Source organism: Pelophylax lessonae, assembly GCF_965119305.1.
Source record: "Pelophylax lessonae genome assembly, chromosome: 7".
NCBI classification, from domain to species: Eukaryota; Metazoa; Chordata; class Amphibia; order Anura; family Ranidae; genus Pelophylax; species Pelophylax lessonae.
Window position 1 is genome coordinate 110,981,599 of NC_138774.1, and position 19,579 is coordinate 111,001,177.

The 19,579-nt window shown below is 40.0% G+C and overlaps 1 protein-coding gene across 1 annotated transcript in view; it reads right to left on the minus strand.

Annotated features, from left to right (window-relative positions):
* Window positions 1-5: 5 nt before the first annotated feature.
* The window catches only part of IL13RA2 (interleukin 13 receptor subunit alpha 2), a gene marked incomplete at its 5' end in the record, with an annotated part of 91,719 nt that continues 72,145 nt past the window's right edge, over window positions 6-19,579 (minus strand). The window contains 3 exons of the mRNA XM_082264153.1: window positions 6-98; window positions 10,174-10,291; window positions 19,144-19,291. Of these exons, the coding sequence (XP_082120279.1) occupies window positions 50-98; window positions 10,174-10,291; window positions 19,144-19,291 (315 nt within the window). The 3' untranslated portion in view covers window positions 6-49. The remainder of the gene's footprint in view (window positions 99-10,173; window positions 10,292-19,143; window positions 19,292-19,579) is intronic.

The following is a 19,579-nucleotide window of genomic DNA, read 5'->3' on the forward strand; positions in this document are numbered from 1 at the left end:
TGTATTGTATGATGCATGACTCATAATTTTGTACGTAGCATCAGAATGGTCAGTAAACTATTTCTTTAGCTTTGTGCTGTAACTTCTCTGACCAGTGCCTGTAAAAACAAATAGGAGCTTTATTTTAGGATCTTAATAGTTTAGCATACAATTGGGAGAATAGAGTATTTAACCATAACAAATAATCACAATTAGTTATTTATTTTACATGCTCTATACATAGTACTCTTTCCCAACATTTTTGAATGGGTTTTCTCCATTGTCTTGTATATACAAAAAATGTTGCTTTTAAAGGCAGCATGATACTATAAAATGCTTTTGGTCTGTATTAAAAATAGGCAGTAACATATATCTACCTTGCTAATGAACTAGATGCCATACTGAAGTGTAAAATGGTCATTCTTTTTACAATACGAATAGAGAAAAGAGACTGGATAACAATTGCTAAATTAATACTCACTTTAAAAAAGTTATGAACAGTTATACAAAAGTTAAAAAATGTAATTGCTAAGACCTGCCATGTATAAATTAATGCTAATGATAATTGCCATAATATAAGCATTTTTCTTATTCATTTTTAGCCTACCATGTTTATGTATCATATACTACCCCACCAGTTAGTGAGCTGAATATACATGGAGGTTGATTTACTAAAACTGGAGAGTGCAAAATCTGTTGTGCAGCTCTGCATATAAACCAATTGGACGTCACACCACCTGTCTGCTGTGTCTCACCTGAGCTCTCGTCAGCCTGGAGCATGAGAGGTCGAGATTGAATGTCAGCCTTTAATGTTTGAGCTATTTGGAGATGCCATGGACTCTGCATTTTTTCGGTACTGATCTACCATACATTTGCTGATCCATCCACTATGATTCCTGTGAGGTACCTTCATTTTTAGTGCTTCTCTTTTTGTGTGCATGCCCTACGGGCTCTGCATCGACCCCCACCACCTCTATTCCTGGAGTGTTCACTCGGCCATTTGATCCAGGGCCAATCCCAGTGTCAGACTCTGTACATGTCCCTGCAATGGTGAATATATCCTTTATTCCAGCCCTGGAGACCCGAACTGAATGGTTCCATCTTCAGTGCTATTAGTGATAACTTTGCATCATTGTATCCTGTGAGTTACAGCTTTCCAGTTTCTGCTAATATTCAGAAGCAGTATAGCTCTAAATGTGTGGTCGTGACTTTGAAATATTTGCTTTCCAATTTTGGAGACCCGCATTGAGTGGATGCACTGATCTGCGGAGGTTTTCTGTTACTCACTGTATTGCACCTATTTACGTGCTGATCTATGACTTCTGCTGCATCAGGTGCTACATGATTGCTACACATTTACTGGCCTCCGAAGTATATACTGGATCACTCTAAAGTGTTCGAGCTGTTCGATGGAAGCAAATTACTGAGAAGCACTCTCTGGCATGCAATTTTCCAAAGGTACCCCGCTGGACGGTATCAGTCTTCATCATTAATTGACTCTGGTGTGTCCTTTTCAGCTCCATAGCTCATTGGCTTTATCACTTGTGGAGGGATTTAATCTCTCCATGTGGGACATCGTTCTCTTCATTCTATTTAGAGTATTGGTTCCTCGTTGTGCCTCTCAGGAGGAACTGGTTATATGAATACACTGTTTATTGCCTAGTTCACACTTACCCAATTCATTTATTTATTTTATGGATATTGGAATTTTTTATGTGATTATGCTAGGCTCCTTTCTGTCTATTACTGGAATTGTTAGAGCCCCCGCTTTTTAAGCCCTTTCTCTTTGAGATATGACTTTGCTGTGCATTTCCTGCTTTATGAGGTAATGCTTTACCTTCAGTGTTAGACAGGCTCCATCTTGTTGGCTGGCTTACCACACCCAGACAGTACTGGTCCCTTGCCGAATTGGTTGGGACGCGCAATTTTGGTCTGCCTGTGTGTGTGTATCTATCCAGCGGCTATTCATCATCTTTAGCTCAGTGCCTGGATCCTTCACTGGTTTCAGCCGATGTCCATCCTTGCATGTGTAAGGGTCCTGACACTGATTGGCTTTGTGTGATAGCCCTGGTTTGACCCATGATTTTGATTTGATTATCTTAGTTATCAATTATTCTATATATGCTCTTTTGGTGGTTCGCAGCAGTATGTGTGTGGGGTGCATGTGTTCTTGTTTTTAACCACTTGCTTACTGTGCACTTAAACACCCTTCCCATCCAGGCCAATTTTCAGCTTTCAGCGCTCGCACACTTTGAATGACAATTGCGCGGTCATGCTACACTGTACCCATATGAAATTTTTATCATTTTTTTCACACAAACAGAGCTTTCTTTTGGTGGTATTTAATCACCTCTGGGTTTTTTATTTTTTACAAAAAAAAAGAAAAAAGACAGAAAATTTTGAAAAAAAGTTCTTCTTATTTTCTGCGAGTAAATTTTGAAAATAAATTTTTCTCCCTCACTGATGTGCGCTGATGAGGCTGCACTGATGGGCACTGATAGGCTGCACTGATGGGCACTGATGAGGTGGCACTTATGGGCACTGATGAGGTGGCACTTATGGGCACTGATGAGGTGGCACTTATGGGCACTGATGAGGAGGTACTAATATGCCGCACTGATGAGCACTGATAGGCGGCATTGATAGGCGGCACTGATAGGCGGCACTGATAGGCAGCACTGATAGGCGGCACTGCTGGGCACTGAGAGGTGGCACTGCTGGGCACTGAGAGGCGGCACTGACGGGCGGCACTGATGGGCACTGATAGGCGGCACTGATGGGCACTGGCGGATGGCACTGATGGACACTGACGGGTGGCACTGATGAGCACTGATGGGCAGCACTGATGAGCACTGATGGGCAGCACCATCAGTGCCCACACTCAGTGCCCATAGTGCTGCCAGTCAGTGCTCATCAGTGCCTAGATGAGCAGGCACTGACTGGCAGCACTATGGGCATTGATGGGGGCACTGATGGGGGGGCAATGTGTGTGGTTTTTTTAACTTTAGTAATCAGGGCACTGGTGATCAGTGCCCTGATTACATTCCTGTGTGTCCCCAGCGGCTGTCGGCTCCCCCTCCTTCCTCACACTGCAGTGTCTATGTGAGGAAGGAGCGCCGGCGATGAGAGATGATCTCATATGTTTACATATGAGATCATCTCTCATTGGACGGCTTGATCACGTGGTGAATGGCCGCTGTGATTGGCCATTCACCACGATCTGTGATCACAGATTCTTCCCGATGCGCACGTTAAAAACGGCCTCCCGAAAATTCAAGTCTGCGCTGCAGCCGTATATAGGCTGTAGCGCGGATGGGAGAAAGTTAATGACTATATAGTCTGTTTTTTACTGTGATCAAGGGGAAGGTTTGGTTCCTTTTTTTCTTTCACATTGGATTACATTGTATTTCTAATAGATTATTGTCATTTTGATATATTTCTGTGTCAGTATTTTTTGTTAGGGAACTATTTCATTTATACCCCGTTTACTCTTATATGGTGCTTTAGGGCCTTCCCCCTCTTTGGTTTTGGTTGTCCCTGTTTTTTCTATATAAACCAATTAGCTTCAGTTTTTTTTTTTTTTTATCAATTATCAAAGCTTAATTGGACAAGTCGCAGTTAGAAGCTGGTTGGCTACCATGTAAACTGCAGCAGATTCTGAGTTCTCCAGTTTTAGTAAATCAACCCTAATGTGTTCCCACACTAAAAATAGGAAATCTCAAAAAAGTGTTGCGCTGCTCAAACTAATAATAAAACAATAACCGAATATAAAAATACTACCAAAAAATATATAATTTGTGACCTGAATACACATGGAGGTTGATTTACTAAAATGATAGAGTGCGGAATCTGGCTCATACCAAAGCCAATTAGCTTTTAACTTCAGCTTGTTCTATTAAGCTTTGACAAAAAAACTGACAGCTGATTGGTTTCCATGTAGAGCTGCACTAGATTTTGCACAGTCCAGTTTTAGAAAATTAACCCCAATGGTTTATTCATATGTTATATTTTTAAGCATATACAGTTAAAAAGCAATAAAACATTTCATCCATCAAATGGACTGCTGTGTATAAATGCCATCACATACAATAATATTCAAGCTATAGTAAGATCTATCTCCTGATATACAGCTACATGCTTTTGTTTTATTTAATTACGTGTCCCATTGTAGTGGCCATTCATAGACATGTACTGCCTAAATATTAATAAACTCTGACAGATATTACTAATATTACATGTCTAACATACACAGTGAACAGTGTTCACACTACAGACTTTACCATTCACATTATTAAAAATATTGCATGTTTATTACTGGGAACCTAAAGGACAAGTACACCTTTGGAACATGTTATATGTACTGCCCTATTTTAGGGTGGAACTGTTGTAGAATTTCATATTAACCCATGTATTTAATATTATTAATATTGTTTTGAAAATGTTAATACTATAATTATTAATATTATCATCATTTATTATTGTTATTATTACTATAGTAGTAGTTGTATTATCATCAATGTTATTATTAATTCAATATTAAAGCAATAGTTATTAGTTTTTAGTATTGTACACTATAATATTTCCTAACATAGAAAGCTACATCTAAAAGTTGAACTCTAGGACCTCTCTGCTTCATGCTGGTGTTTTTTTATACGACAGTCACAAGTTTACTGGGTGAAAGTTTTACTAGAATAAAGTTCAGACAATTCCAGACATGTGTCTTAACTGGAGATGTTCATTATTTTTTCATTTATGGTAATTACATTGACGTGTGTTTTGACAACCAATCATATTGTACCACATGTTCTATGTTCCAAAATTGTTATAAGAAGGCTTGCATGCCTTTCTTTTTTTGAACAAATAATGAATTTGTTCCCAGCTGCAGCTGTTGTTAATAAATCTCCCTTCTTTTTTGGAAATGTATTGCCTGGTCGTTTGTTACATTTCCACAGCAGAACATACAGTGCCTTGCGAAAGTATTCGCCCCCCCTTGAACTCTGCAACCTTTTACCACATTTCAGGCTTCAAATATAAAGATATAAAACTGTAATTTTTTGTGAAGAGTCAACAACAAGTGGGACACAATCATGAAGTGGAATGAAATTTATTGGATATTTCAAACTTTTTTAACAAATAAAAAACTGAGAAATTGGGCGTGCAAAATTATTCAGCCCCCTTACATTAATACTTTGTAGCGCCACCTTTTGCTGCGATTACAGCTGTAAGTCGCTTGGGGTATGTCTCTTTCAGTTTTGCACATTGAGAGACTGAAATTTTTGCCCATTCCTCCTTGCAAAACAGCTCGAGCTCCGTGAGGTTGGATGGAGAGCGTTTGTGAACAGCAGTTTTCAGTTCTTTCCACATATTCTCGATTGGATTCAGGTCTGGACTTTGACTTGGCCATTCTAACACCTGGATATGTTTTATATGTGAACCATTCCATTGTAGATTTTGCTTTATGTTTTGGATCATTGTCTTGTTGGAAGACAAATCTCCGTCCCAGTCTCAGGTCTTTTGCAGACTCCATCAGGTTTTCTTCCAGAATGGTCCTGTATTTGGCTCCATCCATCTTCCCATCAATTTTAACCATCTTCCCTGTCCCTGCTGAAGAAAAGCAGGCCCAAACCATGATGCTGCCACCACCATGTTTGACAGTGGGGATGGTGTGTTCAGGGTGAGGAGCTGTGTTGCTTTTACGCCAAACATAACATCTTGCATTGTTGCCAAAAAGTTGGATTTTGGTTTCATCTGACCAGAGCACCTTCTTCCACATGTTTGGTGTGTCTCCCAGGTGGCTTGTGGCAAACTTTAAATTACACTTTTTATGGATATCTTTAAGAAATGGCTTTCTTCTTGCCACTCTTCCATAAAGGCCAGATTTGTGCAGTATACGGCTGATTGTTGTCCTAAGGACAGAGTCTCCCACCTCAGCTGTAGATCTCTGCAGTTCATCCAGAGTGATCATGGGCCTCTTGGCTGCATCTCTGATCAGTCTTCTCCTTGTATGAGCTGAAAGTTTAGAGGGACGGCCAGGTCTTCGTAGATTTGCAGTGGTCTGATACTCCTTCCATTTCAATATTATCGCTTGCACAGTGCTCCTTGGGATGTTTAAAGTTTGGGAAATCTTTTTGTATCCAAATCCGGCTTTAAACTTCTCTACAACAGTATCTCGGACCTGCTTGGTGTTTTCCTTGTTCTTCATGATGATCTCTGCGCTTTAAACGGACCTCTGAGACTATCACAGTGCAGGTGCATTTATACGGAGACTTGATTACACACAGGTGGATTCTATTTATCATCATTAGTCATTTAGGTCAACATTGGATCATTCAGAGATCCTCACTGAACTTCTGAAGAGAGTTTGCTGCACTGAAAGTAAAGGGGCTGAATAATTTTGCATGCCCAATTTTTCAGTTTTTTATTTGTTAAAAAAGTTTGAAATATCCAATAAATTTCGTTCCACTTCATGATTGTGTCCCACTTGTTGTTGATTCTTCACAAAAAATAACAGTTTTATATCTTTATGTTTGAAGCCTGAAATGTGGCTAAAGGTCGCAAATTTCAAGGGGGCCGAATACTTTTGCAAGGCACTGTATAACATGTTCCAACATCTGATATCTCAAATAAATGTTGCACTGCTCAAATCAATAAAAAACAACAACCAAATATAAAATACTACCAAACATATATCAGAACATGTTATCACATGTTTGGTTATTATTATTATTTTTTTTATTATTTGAGTAGCACAACACTTTTTTTATTTTTACAGATTTCTTATTTTTGGTGTGGGAACACATTGGTGTTGATTTGCTAAAACTGGAGAACTCAGAATCTGGTGCAGCTGTGCATGACAGCCCTTAAACCGAAAGTAATGCAAGATACCATGCAATGCTGAGTATATACCATTTTTATATTATATTTTATGTAAGAGGCTTTCTTAAATTAATAAAAGATTGTTGTTTAACATTCTACACTATGGGAGGCATATTTATTTTGTTCTAAAATGTGGCTGAGCAGACACACTGGAGACATAAAGAGACCACAGATGTCTTAAAGGGACCATTACCACAGTACCCTGGGAATTGCACCAACTGGAGGTTAGAGTTCTGAGAGCACGGGGACAGTGCACAGTGGAGGTTCACTGTTGTCTTAATTATGACTCACATGGAGGGTGGTTGATATAGATCACGTTTTGAGCATGGACATCATTTCAACGTATATATGATCTCACTGAAGTTCTCTATTAGCACATGCACTTTTTATTGGACTATATGAAGAATTGATATTTGCACTTTAGTTGTTTACTCATTTTTTGCTTTATATTATTTGATTTAGGCTGTGCAACCCTATTTTACAACATTATTATTTTGTCACGTTGTGGGAACACAATTCAGGGCTGCAGCAATTCGTGCACATTTATTTCTATATATATTTGTTTTATTGATATTCATTTGATAGCTGCACATCACGTGGGTTTTCATTTATATTATATTACAGCATCTGCAGTCTCTACCCCCCAAACCCCCCTCCCTGTGATAGCGGGCAGGGAATCTTCTCCCTGCACTCGCAGTCACAATTTGAAAATAGCATGGCCAGGTGGGGTTTATCCCACACTCCAGTGTTGTTCATTCACAGTTCCCTGTGAATTCATCTCTATAAGTACCATCAGCTATTGTAGCTGACAGCATGCTGTTCTCAAGAAACTACAAGGGCACTGGTGAGCACTCATAATCCATTGATCTTCCTACTTTCAAGTAACTACCTACGTGTATGAGGTATGAGCAGACAGCTATGCTAAGAGTCTTCAGGAACCCAAGATTGCACAAGCGATCTGCTGGTCGTAGATGCAATGCTCTGCAGGCTCCTTAAAAAAAAATGTGTAAATGTACATTTTTTACCTGCAAAAAATGTGCATTGATTATTTTTTTTAAACGGTGAACTTTTCCATTAGTTTACAGGAGCACGATCTCTGTAGGGCCAAAACCTCCCTGTCGTATAAGCAACTGATAATATTGCAGCTCCTCTCATTTACCTCTTTTTTTTTTACTTCAAAGGCCCCTTTCACACATACGGACCGTTTGTCCGTTTTTCATCCATCCGTTGACGGATGAAAAATGGACAACAATGCATTCCTATGGAAAAACGGATGACAACGGATGATCATCCATTGACATCCATTTTCATCGGCTTCTGCCATAATTCATTTATTTGAACGGATGAAAGCCCTATTTTTCTTCAGTTAAAAAAACGGATTGCACGAAAAACGGATGTAAACTGACAAACGGTCCGGATACAGTTGTCAACCTACTACAAGAAAAGCCTGACCTCAAATCTCAAATAGCTGTGTTGCATTTAACATAAGGCAGTTGTTGACCATTATGTAGGGAGGGAGATTAGGGGGGTAGCAGCAAAACTATTTATCATTTTTATGTCTGGCCATCTTTGAACTCTTTGGCCCCTTTCACACATATGGTCCATTCGCGTCAAAATGTATCAGTTTTTCATCCGTTTTTCATAAGTTTTTTGTCCGTTTTTCATCCGTTTTTTTTACATCCACTACCAGTGCAAAAACGGATGAAAAACGGACAAAAAACGGATGAAAAACGGATGAAAAACTGATACATTTTGACGCGAATGGACCATATGTGTGAAAGGGGCCAAAGAGTTCAAAGATGGCCAGACATAAAAATGATAAATAGTTTTGCTGCTACCCCCCTAATCTCCCTCCCTACACAATGGTCAACAACTGCCTTATGTTAAATGCAACACAGCTATTTGAGATTTGAGGTCAGGCTATTCTTGTAGTAGGTTGACAACTGTATCCCAATTGTGTTGTCACCCTGTCACATGAATCATTGATGGAGAGAACAAATAACCATGCCAAGACATCTTAAGCAGGCATGGTCCATTGTTGTCTCTATCAGGAAGCTGGTCCAGGGCACAGATGTGCAGCCAATGCTAGGCAAGTGCATGCAGACAAGAAATAGCTGAAAGAGGCTGCAGAAAACCAGCAGCACTGGGATGAAAAAATTGTTGTTTGATACACAACACTTCAGCAAATAAATGTCATGCAGTTAGGGGGTTTACACCTACTTTAACCACTTGCCGACCGCCGCACGCCGATCTACGTCGGCGGTCAGCCCCTCACAGGCAAAGTGACGTAGGGCTACGTCACTAGCTTGTGAGGGTCTAGGGAGCGAGCGCGCGCCGCCGGAGGCGCGCTCCCACTCCTGCGTGGTCACGGACCCCCCCGCGCGTGTGACCGGCGGACCCGATGTCCGCCGGCCACTCTGCGATCGGCGGGGGAGAGGGAGAAAGTCAGGCAGCTTGTGTAAACAAGCTGCCTGTCATTCTCCCCTCTGTATGAGAGCTGATCATATGGATCTACTATGTAGATCCGTTGATCACTCTGCATACAGCTGAAGCCACAGCCAATCACAGTAAGAATCACGCCCCTAGGGACACACACAGCCCCTCCCTCTCAAATAAAGTTAACCCCTTCACTACCAGTGTATTTTTACAGTAACAGTGCATATATATAGCACTGATTACTGTAGAAATGTCACTGGTAACCCCAAAAGTGTCAAAAATGTCAGTCAAGGGTCCGATCTGTCCGCCGCAATGTCGCAGTACCGCAAAAAAATCGCAGATCGCCGCCATTACGCGTTAAAAAAAAAAACAACAAAAATGACAAAAATCTTTCCCTTAGTCAGTAAACGCAATAACTTTTGCGCAAACCAATCAAAATACGCTTTTTGCGATTTTTTTTTTTACCAAACATAGGTAGCATAAAACAAATTGGCCGAAAATGTTAAAAAAATTTGATTTTTACATTTCTTTTGGGGGGAATTTCATATAAAAAAAGGGAAAAATATTGCTATTTTTGCAAAATTGACGCTCTTTTTTTGTTTATAGCGCGTGATCAAAAAATCGCACAGGTGATCAAATACCGCCAAAAGAAAGCTCTGTTTGTGGGAAAAAAAGGACGCCAAATTCGTTTAGGTACAGCGTCGCATGACCGCGCAATTGTCCGTTAAAGTCACGCAGTGCCGAATCGCAAAATACCCCCTGGTCGTTTAGCAGCCAAATCCTCCGGGGCTTAAGTGGTTAAACCAGAGTAACACCATTAAGTCCAACAGGAACAATATTAAATTTTTACATCTGATAAATATTTTATTTGTGGACACTTACCTTTGCTTCCTGACTACATAAAGCACTGAAATCACAAAGAAACCCAACAGAACTGCAGCTAAAGCACCAATACAGTAGACCCACTTGGTGTTAGGTTTCTCAGGTATTGGAGATGACTCTAAAATGAGAAAAATATTTCATTATGTATTTATCAGGGCAGAAGTCAACCTAAATCTAACTCTGTGCACAGTTTATTATTATAGCATTAGTATTCCACAAATATTAAAGAATCTGCAAACAGGTATAGGCATAGGGGGCATAGGATATTTTTGCAGGGATTGCTTGTTTGGGGGGCTGGTTTGTGAAGTCTGAAGAATACTGAAGTGAAGGGGAAGCTGAAATATTGAAACCTATATTCTAAATGGTTCCATAGACAACAGCACTGATTTTTCTAGTTTTCCTAAATATATATGTGTTTAACCACTTCAGTACTGGGTACTTTTACCCCCTTCCTGTCCAGGCCAATTTTCAGCTTTCAGAGCGGTTACACTTTGAATGACAACTGCACAGTCAAGCAGTTCTATACACATATAAAATCATAAAATAAAAGGAAGGTATAAAATCATAAAATAAAAGGAAGGCAGCACCAAAAAACATGAGTACTAATCATAGTCCATAAAAAAGTCCATAAAAGGAAGGAAAGGTGAGCAAAAAGGATCTTCCAGCACCAGTGAATGGGATGGAAAGAAGATTCATCAATCACCACGTGGATAATACAAATCTGCTTACCAGATAGACAGCATGTAAAAAAAATAAATTAATACATTTTATCAATGTTTTTTCTTTCTTTTTCTTTATTACATTTTTTCTTTTATATATATATATATATATATATATATATATATATATATATATATATATATATATTTTTTTTTTTTTTTTAAACACACTGTGACCAGGGCAATACAGTGCTACCATAGTAATACTGCACTACTCTGGGGAAGTGATCACTATTTTTTTTTTTTTAGCACATTATGATTGCTTATACCAGTGAATTTCATTGGTATAAGCACCCATTTTCACTGAATGAAACTGATTCATTCAATGTCTTTGGTTGTGGTTAGCTGTGATGGGCCAATACTAATCACATGGTACACATGGGCTTTGATTGTCCCTGTGTGTATATTTGATCAGTGTGACCAATCACAGCTAGCAACACAATTGTTTACAATGGATGGCATGAAAGAAAGCCACCCATTGTTTACAATTTCATGTAATATGCTGTGATTTGTCACAGCGATCACATGATACTGGCAGCGGGCCGGTATAGTTATCAGGCATCGGCTGTGTCCACTTTCAGCACTTTCTGGGAGGACGTCAGAAGGATGAAAGGCCCGCCAGGCTGTCAACCTGCTATTGGCCTGGTGGGAAGGTGTTATATTTAAAAAAGGGCCAGATCACACAGTGTGGACACTTTCAGGTATGTTTATAAAGCAATTTAAAGACCGATTCCAGCCAAAAGAGATTTTCTGGCTTTGGTTAGAGTAGGAAGCAGGTTTTATTACCTGTGTCACTATTACAGAAATGTCCCCTCACTTTCTGTCTAAGTGACCAAACAGGAAATTAGCTCTTCATAATGGCAGTACAAACAGTAATGAATAACCTGGAAGAGCTCCAAGCCCTTTTCTACTAGACTTTCTAAAAATATACAAATATTTTTTTACTACCTTGCCCTTGTTGGAGAGATTTTGGTTTCTTCCTGACAGAGATTTCAATCCCTCCCTACTCTGTACAGCACCAAAGAAAACATTTTGGCTGAAGTTGGTTTTTAGGAAAAAAAAGAATGAGTAAGGAGAAGATAGTTTTTGAAGACTACAAAGAAAAAAATAATTAAATTGAAACTTTCTGTGGCCGAAAAATTTTACCTGCCATTAAATATTTCATACCTCTCAATGGTTGAGGTGATTTATGAGAAACAGCTTTTGGCACAAGGTACATAGGCAAAAGACACACCCTAAGTGTGGACAATTGGAAATACAGGCACAGAAATGAATGAATAAACCCATAAACACGTATTTTCAGCATTACCTTCATTACACTGGCTTTAAACATTTTTTTTATTAATTTATAGATTGGATTAAGGGTCTACTTTAGTATGCCACTTTTGGTTGGTAAAAAAGTCCTTAAAAAAAAAAACAGATCCATACATTGGAGCAAAAAGAGGAATAAATGAGTAGGAATTATGGGCAAAGGGATTTTGTTACAAAAAGGGGACGATCCCCTCAAATAGGAGACCACTGGAAGCTATGATATTTGATGCAGAAAAGAATGGTAAGAGGGCACAAGTATATGTGCCCTCGCACATGGGACAGGGGATGTAAAAAAAATAAAAAAAAAATGTTGTTTTAAAAAAACAAAAAAAAATGTTATTAATTCAGGGACACGGCTAAGAAATAGATGTAGCCCCTCACGGTTCTGGCGGGCTTTACAGTGGCACGCGCCCCCTCTAGAACTCTCTGGCCCAAGGCTATATATAGGGGGTCTCTGAGGTAAGTCCCTCAGTTGTTTAGTGACTGCCGGACAATCTCCCCCTCCTCAGTAGCTACATTACTGAGCTCGCCGGCATTTTCCTTAATAATGAAGTCGCTGGTCCTTCAAGTTCTAGAGAGGGCGGCTTTGGAAGGTGGAGAGGAATGGCTTCGGAGTTGTCTGAGGCAGAATGAAGGAAGACCGGCTCAAGTGAGTGAAGCTGGGAGCAGTATGGCATTACCTGGTCCGGCGGTGCGGGCAGAGGAGACGGTTGTCAGGGAGAGTTTACCTCCCTCCCCTCAGGCACCAGCAGCAGGGAGAGCAGCGGCGAGACAAGGAAAGCGGAGCCGTCCTCCGGAGCGTCAGACATCTGCGAGTCAAGTGTCAGAACGAACAGCTGAGGGAGAACAGTTGGAAGCTGCGGAGGGGCCGAGGAGAAGCCGAAGAGGCCCAAAGAGGAGGAGGATACCTCGCCATCCCCACCACCTAGTGGTGGAAGGCGGGATAACACCCGGCCTCACAGGAGCAGAATAGATAGAGCAAGTGAGGAGAGGGTTGCCAGGCAACCCAGTGAAATTAGATACAGTCAGGGACCATCTGAAGATGCTTTTTTGAGCCAGGTTTTAAGTCCACAAGTGAATGCAGAAGTACAGCAGGCAGTGCCTTCTGTTAGCCAGTCAGCTACGCTGCTGACAGGAGATGGGGAGTTGGCGCAATTAAATACGTTCAATGTTATTTTGGAATCTTTATCAAAATTTGCACGTTTTTTAAATGTTTCACCCGCTTCTACTGTTAGTGCTCCTAGTTTAAATATACAAAGTCCTGTTACTGTATGGTCCCCAGTTAGCGCTACCAACCAAGCATCTAATGTGGTAAGTAATTTATCACCTACACCTTGGTCAGACGGTAGCCCTAGGGTCAGTCAATTGCCACATACGGTTCCGGAGACGTGTTTGAAGGAAGTGATGCTAGCGACATATCACCATTGGGCTATCATCTTACAGCAGTGACCAAAGAAAAAATTTGGAAGGGTGAATTTATCGACTTGCTTTCGTTGTTGCCCTCAGCAAAGGAATTTGCTTTTAAAAGTGAAAAAAAGTCGGATGATTCGCAGGAGGAGAATAGGAGACGTCCAGTTCACATATCTTTCAATAATTGGCTTCAAGCCTTTTGTATTTATTCAGCAGTTTTAGGAGAAAAATTTCCAGATAGATGCAGTGGATTATTCCAGAATCTTGAACATATTCTTGAAGCGTACAAAAATTTTGGCGGTTTAGGATGGTTCTATTATGATGAATCATTCCGGCAAAAATTATCCGTCTATCCTAGCCTGAAATGGGGAATGAAAGACGTAGGCGTGTGGCTAAATTTAATTGTTCCCCAAAAGTTTGCGCCAACAAAACAGGCAAGTGCCTCGTCTAATGCATCTCCATACAGGAAGGGAATTTGTTATGCGTATAATGAAACCCAGTGCAAGTGGGCAAACGCGTGCAAGTTTAAGCATGAATGTTCTTTTTGTACAGGTAATCACCCAGCAGCGAAGTGTTTTAAGAGGGCAAGTCAGCAAAATCAAGCATCTAGGGATATTTTTTCAAAAAGCCTGCACTTCAGTGAGGCTGGAAGAAATGCTCCCGTGGCTTCAGGTATACCCAAACAAGGAAAAGGCCAAATTATTAATTAACCGCTTCTCTTCGGGGTTCAAACTTCCATGTTTTAAAGGAGTAGGTTGTAAATTGGAGAAAAATCTAAAGTCTGTAGATCAATTTGTACATGTAGCCAGGGAGAAGATTTACAAAGAAATTGAGGCTGGGTGGGTAGCAGGCCCATTTTCGGATCCTCCTTTTAATAATTTCTGCATTTACCCTCTAGGTTTGGTCCCTAAAAAGGAGCCCAATTCCTTTCGGATAATACACCACCTATCATTCCCTAAAGGGGATTCTTTAAATAGACCCTATTATGTCATTAGTTTCATATACTACATTTGATGAAGCTGTTGATATAATCAAGCAATATGGACCTAGTGCATTAATGGCAAAGGCAGATGTCCAATCTGCATTTAGACTATTGCCTATTGCTCCGGAGTCTTTCAATTCTCTAGGTTTCTATTTTGAAGGCTGTTTCTTCTTCGACCGTTGTCTGCCTATGGGCTGCTCCCTGTCATGCGCTTATTTTGAATCCTTTGCCACCTTTCTTCAATGGGTTATGGTTCATGAATCGGGTTGTCAGGGGATCCTACATTACCTAGACGATTTTCTTTTTGTGGGACCTCCTGATTCCAACCTCTGTTTATTATTGTTAAAGCTATTTTCCCTTATTTGTAAGCATTTCCTCTGGTGGAAGATAAAACAGTTTTGCCTAGTACCTCAATTTAATTCCTAGGTATCTCCATTAATACAGTTGTAGGTGAGTGTCAGCTTCCGAGGGAGAAAATTATTAGGATGCAGACTCTTATAAGCAAATTTTTGAGTCGACGTAAGGTTCTCTTGAAGGGGCTGCAGTCTTTGTTAGGTCTGTTAGCCTTCGCTTCTCGTATCATGCCAGTGGGTAGAATTTTCTCCAGACGTCTGTCATTAGCATGTCTGGTTTTAAATCCCCCTGGGCACACATCCGTCTAACAGTAGATTTGAAAGAAGATCTGCGCGTTTGGTCACGTTTTTTAAACGACTACAATGGTCGTTAATTTTTTCAAAGTGACTGGGTTTTAGCGGCTGGCCTTCAGTTATTCACGGACGCAGCAGGCTCTTTAGGTTTCGCTGCTGTCTGGGATACTCACTGGTGTTGTGGGTCTTGGCCTTCATCATGGGTTTTTTAGTAAATTTACTAAAAACATAGTTCTTTTAGAATTATTCCCGATAGTGGTGGCCCTGGAGCTTTGGGGTTCAAATTTCAGAGATAGGAGAATTTTGGTGCACTCAGATAACAGAGGGGTTTTGTACACAATCAATTGTATGTCATCAAAATCTATGTTGGAAGTTAAAACTTCTCCGCTATCTGGTTTTCTTGTGCTTCAAGTTAAACATCTGGATAAAGGTCAAATATGTTCCGGGTGTGTCGAATTGCATAGCTGACTCTCTATCTCGTTTCCAGATCTCTAGTTTCAGGGAACTTCATCCGAACGCCGATCCAGTGGGATTTCATTGCCCGGATCACCTGTGGACCTTGATCTAGATCCGGTTTTTGATGCTATAAAGTGCTCGGTGGCACCTCACACTTGGTTGGAGTATTGTTCTGCTTGGAAAAGATGGTTATCATTTTGTACTGAGAGGGGTATACCAACTGGGCCCCCGTTGGAGCGAGATATTTTGGCGTTTTTATGTACACTGATGAATCTTCAGTTATCATATAGCCACATTAGTAAGATACTAGCAGGTGTTTCTTTTTTTCTAAAACTGAATAACTTTTCAGGATGTAGTAATTTTTTCACGGTGAGACAAGCCCTCAAGGGTTATAAAAAAAGAATTTTTACTCCTGACACGCGTAGGCCCATATCTATTGATTTGCTAAAAAGGCTGTGCTTGGCTTCCCCTGTGGTTTGTTTTACAGATTACAAAGCAAAACTTTTTTTCAGCAGCTTTTGTGCTTTGTTTTTTTGCTGCGCTTCGCGTTTCCGAATTGGTTGCGGAAAACAGGGAGGGCCAATCAGGTCTTAAGGCCAAGGAAGTTATTGTAGGTAGGGATAGGGTTAATGTATTTATTAGTCAGTCAAAAACTGATCAGTTTAGAAAAGGCCATTGGCTGGATCTGGCAGCATGCGGAGATCCATGTCCTTGTGCGGTTCTTGGCAGGTATCTGGATGTCATGCCTCCAATTTCAGACAGATTTTTTATACTGTACATTTAGACGGTTCAGTAGTCACTAAATATCAGTTTTCAGCTGTTCTGAAAAAATGTTTAAAATATTTAGGTCTTGAGAAGTTTAGAATTACTTCACATTCATTTAGGATAGGTGCTGCCATGGAAGCAGCGAGGTTAGGGCTTGATGAGTCTATAATTAAAAGGTTGGGCAGATGGGAATCTAAAAGTTTTTTAATTTGTATATCAGACCTAATTTATCTGTTTAATCCCATAGGTGCCAAAGTTTCTGTATGGATTGTTGGACACTCCTTCATTCATTGGGCACAAAAGAGAGCAGCACATCAGTGTTATACTGAAAATTTATCTTTTAAGGATGACCAATTTCATATTTTTTGGGAAGTGGTTAGAGGTCCGAGTTGGGTTAATTTGTCTGATTTAATTTACAGATTGAATGAGTTTTGGCCTTCACCGTCCATATTGATATGACATTTGGGAGGTAATGATGTGGGAGTTCTGAAGTCGCTAGACTTATTGTTTAAGATTAAAAAAGTTTTATATAATTTCAAATAGCTTTTTCCAAATTGTATTTTGGTGTTCTCTGAGATCTTCCCTCGTTTGAAATGGCTTTCTTCGGCGGAATTTTAGCCTTTGGAGCAAACCAGGAGGAGAGTCAATCACGCAAAGGCAAAATTTATGCCATTGGTCGGTGGTTTCTCTTTCCGACACGTTGACCTGGAAGGTGGTTTCCCTGGCCTGTACAGGCAGGATGAAATACATTTATCAGATATAGGTTTAGACATCCTTAATTTAGGGTTCCAAAACAGCATAGAAATGGCTGCGGTGGTGGGGGGGCCGGCACCAGTCTGCAACTAGTTCCGGCTGGTGGGGACTTTAGTGGTTTGAAAATATGTTTTATTTCGCTTGAGTTCTGGGACTAAGCGATTCAGATGTGTGTTTTATAAGTTTGTTTGATTTGAAAATTTTATTTGATGGAATTTTGAATAAAGATTTATTTATTTTATTTAAAACCAATAAAGTGCCGCGGCCATTACTTATGCCAAAAAAATTAATTGTGTTGGTTTTTATTTATAGTAATAGTTTAGTTATTATTTTAGGAAAATGCATCCTCCTGTCCAATGGTAAGAGGGCACAAGTATATTTGCCCTCGCACATGAGACACGGGATGTAAAAAAATATAAAAAAAAAATGTAAAAAAAAAATTTGTATTATTCAGGGACGCGGGCCCTTTAAGAAATAGATGTAGCCCCTCACGGTTCTGGCGGGCTTTACAGCAGCGCGCGCCCCCTCTAGAACTCTCTGGCCCAAGGCTATATATAGGGGGTCTCTGAGGTAAGCCCCTCAGTTGTTTAGTGACTGCCGGGCGAGCTCCCCTCCCTCCCTCCCTCCCACCCGTCGCTGGCACTTTATGTGGTGACGTCACCCTTGAATCAAGGGGGGACTTTGGTGGTTTGAAAATATGTTTTATTTTGCTTCAGTTCTGGGACTAAGCGATTCAGATGTGTGTTTTATAAGTTTGTTTGATTTGGAAATTTTATTTGATGGAATTTTGAATAAAGATTTATTTATTTTATTTGAAACCAATAAAGTGCCGAAACCATTACTTATGCCAAAAAAATTAATTGTGTTGGTTTTTATTTATAGTAATAGTTTAGTTATTATTTTAGGAAAATGCATCCTCCTTTCCCATGAAGGTAGCATGAATGGCTTTATAGTAAACAGAAAGAAAAACACTTGGGAAATTATGTAATATCCAAACATTGCTAGTAGTGCTGAACATCTATATCTTCTACATGATGTGAAAGTAAAACGTGTTGTCCAGGATACATTTGAACAGAATCAAAAACCTTTTCAGGTTAGTCTACAAGGCAAATGATTAATTGTGTTTTCATGTGGTGTGAAATTCCACACTGCTGTGCGCAATATTTTATTTGACTGAATTCCCAGCAATGACAGTAAATAGTATAAGCCAGCTGAGATCTCCTCACAGTAACATTTTATGATCTAGCACTGTTTTTAGAACTTAGCTGACATGTCATAAAAATAACATAAAATAGCAAATGTGTTAAAGCCCAATTCCAGTAAAAAAAAAAAAAAAACAACATTTTAATTTTAGAGTTGGATAGAACAAAAAAGGATTAGAACACCTGACAACTGTTTTTAAGTTGTATGTCCCTATTTGAAATATAAAGTGAGGTGTGTTACTAGCACACTGGCATTTTTGCCATAAAAAGTATTTTTTGTAGTCACATAACAGGAAGATGTTATGTTTTGGTGTCTCAGGAGTGATAGTCACTGTACCCTGATGAAGAGGTCCTCGTGAGGCCCCGACACATTGCATCTTTCTGTTATGTGACTACAATAAATACTTCTGATGGGAATTATGTTATTGTCCAGGTGACATACCTCGCATTTCATTGTTCTGCTTACAACCGCACCATCTGTCATTGTCTTTACAGCAGCCAACTTTTTTAGGAGGTCTGCATGATGTATGGAATGCACTCATCTACAATTTGCTTGTAAATCCTATTTGAAATAATTCTCCTCAATTCCTGTCTATTTGATGTGTTCCAAACAGAAGTAGAGGGGGGGGGGGGGGGCAATATTTATAATATTCTTTTTGCATGAATTCAACCTGTTTTGTCTACTCCATTTTCTTCTTACAATGTAATTACAGTTTACACATTACCTTCCCAACAGCTTTCAGAGCTCCAATCACTCCAATATCCATCATCTGCACAGTATCTGTTTGTTTTGCCACGGATACGGACACAGAAATCAGGCACTGGCGTAGACATGTTAAAGCTATGTGTGGACTCTCTCTGTTCTGCAATTGTCTAGAAAGAAAGAAGATTGAAAATGAAGTATTAAAAACTATTTAAGTGCTGGTTCACACTGGTGCTGTGCGGGAACCCTGCAAATCCACTGCGGGTGCCCGCATTGCACCCAACTCACAGGCAGTTCACATTGACATATTCGAACTGCTGGGAGTGTCAATACAAAGTTATTGACACCCCCATATTAGTTCGCATATCGCGGTGTGAACTGTCAACTCGGACAGGAATCAGATCGCATAGGTGTGAGCACCCATGCAATCCGATTCTGGTGCGGACCAAAAAAAGAGT